Genomic DNA, 11,871 nt, shown 5'->3' with positions numbered 1-11,871 from the left:
GAAGGACACTGGTCTGTAAGAGATGTTAACAAGAACCCGATGGTTCCTCAGGCTGAGTAACAACATATTTTTTGTAATCACATATAATGGTTAAAGCGCAAACAACAGTGTTTGACGTTGTGCTCCTATAACGGTGGAATATTTTCAGGATGGGGCACATTGAAAGCTGAAGTATTTGCATTACTTATTCCCAACTACAGGATGTATACTGGTTTAAGAGGAAGCTGTAATGCATTGTAGATCGTACAGGGCCAACTGGGATGTAAATGTGTGATGGCAGAGCAAAGATACGTTGGTGGGTCATGAATACATTTATTCTGACATGATGCAAAATCCCATTTACATGAGCGAGTGGTTTGACAAGCCTTCTCTTTATGCACATCCTGCTCAGACTGTTTGTATGTCAACGGATACTGACGTGACACAGTCAGGTTACTCAGGGACATATTTGCATGCGTTGCATGGTTTGTCTGTAGCTGGGCTCAAACTTGGCTCATCGCTCCGAGATCTCTCTCACACTCTCTGGCGCTCAATTTAAAATTCAAAGGGAATTTATTGACATGGGAAACATATACGGTTACAATGCCCAAACAGAATTGTGTAGTGATACAATGAAAACAAGATCAAATGCATGCAATCAAAAACAAAATATGAATGTATGCACAGAATAAAAATAATATATATATATATAAAGATGCTGTCAGGATAAAAATCATGCTGCTTTAAAGAGAAAATACAAGGACCATGTCCACTCTGTTTATACATATACATATATGACCATGGAGGAGTTATTCTTCTTATTATTAGTAGTATTTTTCCTCAAAATATATAGCGTTTTTTTAGGACCTGAACATACCCCAAAACTCATGGATTTTGGCGAAATTTACATATGAAAGTGGTTCGGGGAATGTGCGTAAAAAATTGGAAGTGGGAGGGGCTTATGAAATTGAAAATCAGCTTTCATGAGGTGACTTTGTGTCGTGTTTCACGCACATGAACGAAAGCTGGTACACGTGTACCAACTTTCGTGTCAGGACGGTCCAAAAAGTCGATGACGACTTTGCCGTAGGTCCTTCAGGAAGGCCGCCAACTAGCTGCCATTTTTGTTTTTTTTTGGCAAATTTGCATCTAGTTGAATTTGAAGTGCAATTTGCAAACAGTTAACCACCATCCCATTTTTTTGCACCAAGCATGTAATTAGGAACAGCACAGTGTTAAAGGCACAAGTATTTAACAAAGTCACCACAGTCAGCTCCAGACTTACAAGTCATTCTCCCGTATGAACTAATTAATAAATGAATAAAACCTATTTTAAAAGAACTGACACATGGTGAGTACTGACTTCATGCTATGTAAACACAGTTGTGCTGCCATCACCAGGTTCTAAGCTGAGATGTATGGATGCTGCTCACCTTATCTCACTGTTTGTTTCACTTTGAACCAGAGTACATCAGCGATTTTTCAGAGGTTGTTGATCTGCTCTCTTCATCGTGAGTCCAGTTGTGTTATTTAGTCATTTCTTTATTTGAAATCATTTGCATATCAGTAATAGCAAAGAAGGCAGACCAAAAAAACCCCTGCTGCTGTGTCACTGCTAGTCTTGTGTTCAACACCCACTACGACAAGAACAACCTGGTCAAACTGTGTCACACAGGATGAGGTGAGTGTTTCTGCTCTGCCTTCTTTGTGGTGACAAACATGATGACTCAGTTTTACTGAGATTACTGCTCTTGCATTTTTTTTGTTGCTGTCAGTCTAATAAAGGGAAGGATTTTACTGCTGAACCAGAGAGTATAGACTGAAAATGACCCTGGGGAGATTTTTATTTTTTTATTGCCTCTCCTTCAGTGCTTTTTGTCTTCTTCTTTTTAATTGATCTGTGTAGGCCAGGTTCTAGTGATAAGAAAAATATAATAATAATTGTTTTTATTTTCTATTTTATTTTCATACATTAAACATTACATTACATTAAACTTTTACAGGGGACTAAAAATGTATCATGAATATTTACACAAAACGTAATGTACTAAATATAAAGGAGCTTCTATAAAAACTTACAGCTTTGATTATTGGTTGATAATTAGTCACCATGGTTTGCAGTAGTGAGACATAATAACAACCAAGTTATTTTTACCACTGTAACCACACTGTCTGCTCCTTCCCCCGCTCTGTCAGCCGTGACGTCTCTCTGTCACACAGAGAGACGTATACAGACGTCATCAGCATGGCGTGAGCGCATTTAACTGTGGTTTGGATGCATGGTTAGGTTACATACCACAGGTGAGGAGCAGAATAACTGAATGCTGCTTCACTTTACAATACAAGTGAAACATATACAAGCATATATTTTTGCAAAAGTGCAATATAGAAATATAATATCCCATGCTCAATCTCTGTCTATAATGTAAATATATAGTCAGTATTGTATATATTCTGCAAATTGTCTATTATTTACACTATACATTCTATTTAACTCTAATCTTTTTATATTGTATTTTTTTTGTTAATGCATGATTATTATTTATTATCCTTATCTTCACTGTCTTGCTGCTGCAACGCCGTAAATTTCCCCACTGCAGGACGAATAAAGGACTCTCTTATTTTATCTTATACGTAAACAATCAAAACCTTGATTTTATAGTAATAATAACATGGCGACAACCTGGGGTCATTGTGCCTTCCTGGGATCAGGATATGTCAACTATACCCCAGAGGTGGAAAGAGTACACAAATATTCAACTCAAGTAAAAGTATTACTATTTTGATTTTTTTTAAAAATTAATAAAATAAAAAAATAGTAGTAGTAGAGTCGAAGTGACTTAAATACCTTTTTAAAATATTCAGGTCTTTTAGGTTTTGTTTTCTCCGCCATTGTCGCTCAGACGCAACTGGCAACCCGTGGTTGCTCGGCAGCTGAGACTCTACTGACTGTAATGATTGGTAGACGGCGGTAGGTGGCGCCACATGCCAAAACATGATTTCAAAACATAACATAACATAAAACATAATCTGCAAAAGATTTTTTTAATGCAAATATTTTGGCTGTACTGTTGTTGTTGGTGAGTTCAGTTTGTTATATGAACATTATTCCTCTGTGACATATTAGGATTAGGATCCTAATTAGGATTAGGATTTTATGGCCAGTTGCTTTAGATTCATAATGCACCTCCAAAATTACACATTTTACTTTAAATAGTACATAAAAAAGTACATTAAAAAAAAAATACTAAATTACAGTAACAAGAGTAAATGTAATTCACTACTTTCCACCTCCGACTACCCCAAGGTCTTTAATCTTGCGTTTGGTCTGACTCTAGTTTCTCTCTGATTAAATGTAAATAGAAGTTTTCTATTGCCAGTGCTTTACTGTATTTCTCAAGGATTTTTCATCTTCTTGTGGATCTGTCGGCCCGGCAAAGAAGCAGCGGAAGCAAGACAGGATGACATCAGGAGTTAGTCAAATCCGATTAGACCCATTTTCCAGTTTTCCTGTCATTAGTCTGGATGACAAAATCTATAGATTATAGTCTGTAATTGCAGAATGCTGTTAAGCTTTTGAAAACAAAAAAAAATCATCACCAAGGGAGACTGATCATGTATTAATGAAAGGAAATGACATAACACTGGCACTGGCAGGATATTGTAGTGCATCGGTACATTAAGAAAAGGAAGCTGTTAATGGATTCAATGGGGAGAGTATGTTAGCGATGGGCACTCACAAAAAAGACAGTTTTATTCATTGATGTTATATTTTGTATATTTTTAAGATCAGAGGACTAATTCCAAGTCTTCCTCTTGACTCTGGTGACAAAAGGACACACTCGCACAGTGTTGCAATATTTGGAAACCATTAATCTCTGTGATACAGGCCACAGTTTCACTTCCTATACTCAGCCGTTCAGTGTCGGTCCTCGATGTTCTTGCGTGTAAAGGAAAACGTTCACATGTGGAAACTTCCTCTTTCCTCAAGGCAAAGTTTAATGTTGAACATTTTGTCACAGTGGAAATCATTTGTCTCAAACGACAAGGGACTTTTTTTCCTTTTGTTTCTTTCTTACAGAAAACCATCTGATTCTAATCATTTCATGTCCATGTGACATTTATACTACGACAGAGCTCCTCCCCTGACGCTACCATAGTAATGTAGATGTGAAACTCTCCACTGACCTCATCGACATGAAGAGCAACCCAGAGCGTGAGTTGGTCATCATCATATCATAGGTGAGACAGTGAGACGACATGTTGCTGATTGTTTTCATCACCTTTTCCTGTTTTTCTGCAATTCATGGTGGTGGTAAGTTGTTTCTTTTTTTTTCAAAAAACAAACATTTTGGCTGCATACGTTTGTGTTCTTTTCAACCTCACATTTTCAACTGCCAAGGTCGTGGATTGTCAAACATAGAGAATAATGAAGATGGAGCAACACGAAAACCCAAACGTAAGTAAGCAGTTTGCCTTTGGTGTCAAGTGTCATCTGTCACTAATGTCACTTAGATCTACTCATATATTATACTTTTATTGACGTTTTCTCTGCCTGTCGCTGACAGATTTCTGTAAAGATGTCTTCAACGAATGCTATCAAAGTATCAACTGGACCAGGTAACTCATATAGTGGAAGCTAAGCTGACACTGTAGGGAAGGGTAATATATATTTTTCCTTACACCATATTTGATCCTTGCTGTCTAAATCAATGATGTGATAATGAATTATTATAACTCACCATATTATGAACAATGAATAGTATCTAATATCTAATAATAATAATATCTAGTAATATCTACTTCTTATCTTACCCGTTTTGTTATAATTCTGCTTTTGCTTAAATATATTATGTGGCATGTGTGTTGGCAGCTGTTATGAGAAACGAATTTCAACTTGTTACCAAGGACGAGGCCCGAGGATACCGAACTTCATTCACCAGCATGTGAAAGTATCTGAAGAGGTGAGGACACGTACTGTAGAGCAACCCAGAGCAATTGAAATCATCTTTTTTTGCTGTGATTTTCAACTGTTTTATCACTGTACTCTCATGGGATTTGAATCATCACGTCCACAAATTTGATTTCCATTCATTTTTATGAACACTTTGTTTAGGCATCTGCCTGTTTACTCAATATCTCATCACGGCAGCACCTGAAGGCGTTTAGACGTGTACACATGCGTCAATACGATCTGCTGAAGTGCAAATCAACCACCAATATGGAGAAGAAAGGTGATTTAAAGGAGATATATTATGCAAAATCAATCATTAATCATTTTAAATGCTTATATTTGGGACTCTGGAGGCCCTATGAGTAGGCAAAGTGTGAAAAAAAGATGACTCAGTCATGTTTTTGTGGTCCTCCTCAGTCTAAGTACAGGAGATACGTGATGTTGACTTCCACACTCATTGCTACGTCACAAAGATACATTCCTGGAATTGTTGTCTCGCAGAGCTCTGCTTTGTCCCTAAAAACGCAAGAGTGCAGGTGAGGGCAATAGTATCCGGAAGAGTGGAAGTCTGAGAAGTATTCTATTCTTGGCTGCACAGTGCAGCACAGAGTTCTACACAAACTTCCAGCCTCAGAGGATTTATGTGTCCAGTGGATACATGTTATATATGATGGCAATGTCCGGCTCGAGTCGGCAAATGATGGCTTTTCCAAATGCTAACTGCTGTTAGCTGCCTCAGTGACGCTGACGTGGTTTCCTGTGTCTCATTTGCATTTAAAGAGACAGGCACTCAAAACAGAGCGTTCTGAACAGGGCTGTTTTGGCAGGGGGATTGAACTGCTATGGTGCTTCATCCTTAAGGTATTTTGACCAAAGCATGTCACAGACATGTTCATTAGGACACCAGGGAACTAGGTTCACTTGGAGAAGTAGGGTATAATATGTCTACTTTAAGGGAATTGGAATGTGGCATGGCTGGTGGGTATTTCAGAAATGGCAGATGTACTGGGATTTTACAGAAATTATTATGGAAAAGAGAAAAATATTCAATGAGCAGCAGTGACAACCAGGGTCTGCAGAGGATCATCTTTAAACCTTACAGCAGACAGACTACAAGGTTCCAGCCACTGTATTAGGCATCCTGTGTACCTAATAATGTGGCTGGTGAGATATATAATCGTAAAACTCTTGCATGCTTTTGTTTGTTCTTGTCACTTTTAGGTTGAAAAGAGTCCCACTGAAATGCACAGGCTTCACATACCTTCCTCAGCTTTGCAGAAGAGTAAAGGAAGTGGTTCTCAGGAGGAGGTGGTGCTGGTGGCCACAGTGATCAACAGCACCTACTTTAGGGTCAGTAACACCCTCCACTCACCACAGTAGGCATGATCATAAAGAGGTGCGTGAGGGTTTTAGCTTCAGGAAATTTGATATATTGATATATATATTCAAAATGACGGTAAAAAAGTTGATTAAAGATGAGCGGTAAAGCTGTGGAGGTGTATAGGTCTGTAGTGCAGGCTGGTGCTGTACCATACCGTACTCTATTTTCCTGGGAAATGGGAACATTATTTACAAAACTGTCATCATGTGCTATTGAAGAAGTGAAACTAGCACTCGAGACCATTTACTGTCTAGAAACATGCTTTACTGAGGTTAAAAAATCATGTGAGTAGTAGACACCGAATGTTCAAATAAAAAAGAATTTCTTAACTGCCCATAATTAACAGTTACACATCCTGTTATCTGTATAATAGTCAATAAAGTATACAACGGGTATGTGTTTTCAGAATACATGCAGAAGATGAAGTTGTGATTAATTTATCAAAGAAAATAATGGCACGCAAATAGCCAGATATGTTTCACTCTGCACAAATGATTACTGTGAATGGGATTACTGTGATAGTTTTTCACCTTTAAATAAAAAAATGGGTCCCTATACAATAAGTTTGGGAAACACTGATCTGAACCACTTTGTTTGCCAATTCACAAAATGATTACTACTGCGTACTACTGCTATATAGTGGGTAAACATGTATATTACTCTATGTACTATCTTGCAGGTTAGTACACTTCTCCGGATTCTCCAGTTTCCTCCCATAGACTCTAAATTAACTGTAGGTGTGAGTGGATGGTTGTTTGTCTCTATGAGATGGACTGGTGACCTGTTCAGGGTGTACTGTTAACTGGGATTGGCACCAGCAGATTGTACACATAATCGGCCACTGTTTACCATTAAATTGAGGACCGAATAATCTGTAGCCAGTATTGTTAAAATCCCAAACTTGAATCTCATCACCTGAAGCCATTTCTAAATTCTCTCTGCAGCCGAGTCCCAGTCAAAGAAAAAGATCAAGATCAGGCTTCACGCCCAACGTGCCTGCCCACAGTCAGGGCCGTCCCCTGGGCGAGTTAGTCCTATTCGTGAGGGCAGGGAGCCAACCTGTCAAAGACCTCTCACAACCCGTCAAACTAATCTTCAAACACAACAGACAGGTAAAAATAATATGACTGCAAGTAAAACATGCAGAAAATGTGATCTGATATTCACTTCACTTTTGAATATGTTTCAGGTGAAGAATGGGATCTGTGTGTCCTGGCAGGAGTTACAGAATGGCACAGGTGGGCCACATACTGTACATATGTCAGCCTTCAGTACTCTTGACTCTCTTAAGGTACAAACTGTATTTGTGTGTGTTGTAGGTCAATGGATCGTAGATGGCTGTGACACCAAAGAGACTGGAGACAATTTTGTCTGCAGCTGCAACCACCTCAGTTTCTTTGCAGTGCTTGTGGTAAAATAATACAAAACACTGCCTCTCCAAATATTACAGAGTGATATACGTAGATAGGCCAAAGAGAAAGAGAGAGAGCATTGGCTAACTTTGGTTATCATGAACTTCCTCTCTTTTTTCAGCCTTCTACAGATGAAGGGCTTTGTAGATTATCGTAGATTAGTATTGTCGGTTAACCATGTGTTGAACTGCTGCGAGTGATAAGTGTGGAGCAACAGACCAAAACCACAACATAAGCAGATTGCAATCTGCAAATGAAAATGTTGTTTTTTACTACACTGACTGCACCTTTATCAGTGATGCCAGAATCTCAGTTTACGTAACTCTGATGACACATCATGATCATTGTATGTCTTAATACAGAACTTTTATCACCTTTAATGGTACTTGAACTAAATGTTCTTAAATTCCTCAACTCTATTACAAATGAATGCATCATTTTATATGCAGAATGGAAAAGGTAATAGATAATGGAGATGCGTCGTCCACAATTCTGACTTTAATTATGAGTCAAATTGTTATTATACTGTATCCTCTTCTTATTTGCTTTTACAGAACCCTGTGCTCTCAGTGGATGAAGCTAATTCTACAAATCTTTCCTATATCACATACATTGGATCAGCACTCTCCGTCTTCTTCACAGTCATCAGCTTGATCATCTACCTATGTCTACAGTGAGTTTTATTTGTGTGTGTGCAATGAATAATTATGAAATGTGATATAACATCTGTAGTGTTTTTAGTAGCAGGATTATGTGTATTTAATTCTGCCATGTTTGCAGAAAAAATGTCTACAAAAGTTAACGGTACCGGTGCCGTTTTCAGTGCTGGTGCCAATCCCAGCTGACATATGGCAAAAAGCAAAAGGCCATAGAGACTAACAATCATTCACTCTCTCACACACGCTTAATTCAAGGAACTAAGCCAGAAATGTGACACGTATATCACTAAACGAGACACTTCCTTATGCCGAAAGTCAGCTGTGCTAATAGAGAGGATACACAAGGCAATGTTTCATGCTAGTTGATGCCCAAAATGTGGGTACTGCACTTGTTATTTTAATAACTGATGTAAAATCGAAGAATAAAAACATATGTATGCTAAATTTTAGATAAACACCGGGACATGAGATTTAAATTCTATAAATCCATATGAAAGTGTAGGCATTAATCAGCAAATACAAAAACATGCAGTTGCAGATAATGAATACTGTACTATTTTCCCTGTAAGAGAAAAATACATACATCACACTCACTTACAAAAACCTCAATAGCATACATTTCACATATTTATATGGGATTATATGGGATTATCAAATTCAAATTGGGAAATCAAATTCAATAAATGTAATCATTTTATGACGGTGTCACGATGAGGAATGACTGAGTAGAGGAAAGTGCACGTAACAATATGCAGATATGTCTGGAGAGAAATGCATAAATAATAATCATGACCTCACACGTCTGGTGATTGTCTCTCAGACGGCGGCGTCCAGAGAAGGCCATCACTGTGCATATGCAGCTCACCGGGGCACTGCTGTGCCTCCATCTCAGCTTCCTGCTGGGCAGCTTCTGGGTGTGGCACCTGAGTGAGACTGAAGAGGGCTGGGTTTGCAGCCTCCTGGGCTTCTTTTTGCACTGGTCTCTGCTGGCCACCCTGTGCTGGACGGCTGTGGAGGGATTCCACCTCTATCTTCTCCTCATCCGAGTCTTCAACATCTATGTCAGGAGATACCTGCTCAAACTCAGCCTGGTGGGATGGGGTGAGTGGAGTCAAAAAATATATATTTTTTTTTTTGTCATTTAGGCTTACAGGTGAGTAAATCCTTCCGCATGGGCAATATACACAGTCCCATATTTATTATTTTAATTTAGAGGAGACTCAAACCTCAAATGACCCGGGGGCCACTGAGTGTCTAGTTTGGTCAGTCAGTGGTCAGTCATGTGAGGAAAAAAAGTCAAATTTTTTGAGAAAAATACATTGAAATAATATGTATGATGAAATTTCACATAATAAAAAAAAAAAATAGTTCATATGGTTCAAAATGGTTCCTATTATAGTTTTGGCCACAAGGGGTGCAGTAGAGCCATGTTTTGCTGAGAGGTGGCAGTTACTGTCCTGTCTCTTTCCCTCTCTCGCTCTGTCTCTGTAACCGATGCAACTAAATGGAACTCAGCAATCATTCATTGCATTATTTATCATTTTAATTTTCCCAATTTGAGGTTTGTTGTGGCCCAGCTCTGTGAACTCAGACAGAAGTTGTCGGTTAATGTGATTAATCATACATCTATAAAACTCTTCACTGATATTAAATCATGTTTTATTTGATTGTAAGGTCTGACTCTCTTTGAGTCTTTCCTTTTTCTTTAGGTTTAGGTGTTGCAGTAGAACAGTCAACAATAATAATACTAATAATCACCTTTCAAGAGCAGATGTCACAAAGTGCTGCAACAATGAAAGGGAGACTCACAATACAACAAAAACAAATCAAAATGTAGTTTTGTTTGGCAAATGTCACAATAAGTGCATGAATAAATGATCAAAACCTGAGAACAGAAGTGTAATCAAATACCTTCGCAGACACATGGCAGATGTAGTCTGGGCTTTTTGAAAGAAGGAATTCAATGCCAATCCTCCCGTCTTCCTGCAGGTCTTCCCACTCTGATCGCAGTGGTTTGTGGGATCGCAGGTGTTTATGGGAAGGACAGTCTGCAACATAAGGACGCAGGCAACCACAATTCAACATCACAGATGTAAGTAATCGCTTCACATGCATATAGTTTTTTCAATCTGCAGTGGGTAACTTTTAATGCTTTCTGTTGATGACGGTGATGATGCTGATGATTATTATTCTGCCTCTATGGTTTGACTGTAATGGACATAATCCATGTGATTATTGCAAGGTTGCAAACTACAGTTTCCACTTTTCTGTTTAAATTGCTTTCTTGAACTCACAGATGCTGGATGGACAAAGACTTCCCTCAGAGGCTTGTCGTCAGCTTCATCACGACTGTGGCCTTCCCGTGCCTGGTGGTGCTGTGTAATTCCTGCATGATGGGACTGGTGCTGTATAAGCTCTGGCACTTAAGAGGAGACACTGGCCGCAAGCATTGGAACAGAGAGAAGAAGACGAGGTTATGGAAAGATTGTGCCACAGTGCTGGGCCTCAGCTGTGTGCTGGGGTTGCCCTGGGGCTTAGCCGGCAGCACCTACATGTCTCTCACTGGGATCTACCTGTTCACTATACTTAACTCCCTGCAGGGTCAGTAAGGACAAGATCCTCTGTGTACTCACTCGTGTGCACTGTGTTTTTAGGACATGAAGAAATCACTGCCTTTACCTGATCTTTTCTCTTCCCAGGTGTGTTTATGTTCCTGTGGTCTGTCGCTTTGATCTGCAAGTCTCAATCTGACAACAACTCCTCTTCGACCAGAGACCCGTCCTCCTCTCAGAAAATGATGACTACGAGTTTCAATAATTGATATTCAACTTATATGTACAGCATATAGATCCATAGCCTATATTAGGTTTGTCTATATCGGGACCTTTGACCTTGGATAACTATCTTTCACATACTGTAACTGTCTTGTGTCAACTACGATGTACGTGCATACATCAGCTGTCTATGATCGGATCATCACTTTGGCGGATACCAGCTGCTCTTGATTTTGATTTTAGAGCGAAAAAAATAAAAAAAATAACTTTCAAAAAACACTGCCGTGGCCCATAAAACTAAAACACAAGCTATGATTTAATAGAGTCTGTGATGGGCGTATCTCGCTGACCATTAGTCAGATCGCCCTAAGACTTTGGATATAGGTTGAGCATGGCCCGATGGTGTGCATCCTTGCTTTTTTTGCACTTTTGCTGATTTATCACGCTACACCAGGCAGGCAGCGGCTCATCAGCAGCAGCTGCGCTGTCTGGAGCGGGGAGGTGGGAGTGAAGAGGCTGTCCTCACGGTGGGTGAGACATTTTCACACAGTTCACCGCAGAACATGGTGTTATACTGGTGACCATTCACCAAAACGCGAGCACATATTTATTTTGCATTAGCATGCTACTACTCTGCGGCTAACTTGGCGAACCTGTTCCCAAAGGTAAGCTAGCGAGGCTACAATTTGCATTAGCATAGGGCTAACATAAT

The 11,871-nt window shown here is 39.2% G+C and overlaps 1 protein-coding gene across 1 annotated transcript; it reads left to right on the top strand.

The window, feature by feature from the left end:
• Nucleotides 1-2,651: 2,651 nt before the first annotated feature.
• LOC310936506 (adhesion G protein-coupled receptor G3-like) lies at nt 2,652-11,206 on the top strand (the record flags this gene model as incomplete). The annotated part of the gene is made up of 10 exons (XM_083900579.1): nt 2,652-2,723; nt 6,155-6,283; nt 7,259-7,426; nt 7,504-7,552; nt 7,634-7,725; nt 8,281-8,399; nt 9,206-9,486; nt 10,375-10,477; nt 10,676-10,986; nt 11,085-11,206. The coding sequence occupies 10 exons, from the start codon at nt 2,652-2,654 to the stop codon at nt 11,204-11,206; spliced, it is 1,446 nt and encodes a 481-aa protein (XP_083756705.1).
• Nucleotides 11,207-11,871: the final 665 nt, after the last annotated feature.

This window comes from Microchirus variegatus, assembly GCF_963457635.1.
Source record: "Microchirus variegatus genome assembly, chromosome: 14".
Lineage (NCBI taxonomy): Eukaryota > Metazoa > Chordata > Actinopteri > Pleuronectiformes > Soleidae > Microchirus > Microchirus variegatus.
Note: the sequence above shows the minus strand (reverse complement) of the source record. Positions and strands in the feature narration are given on the sequence as shown.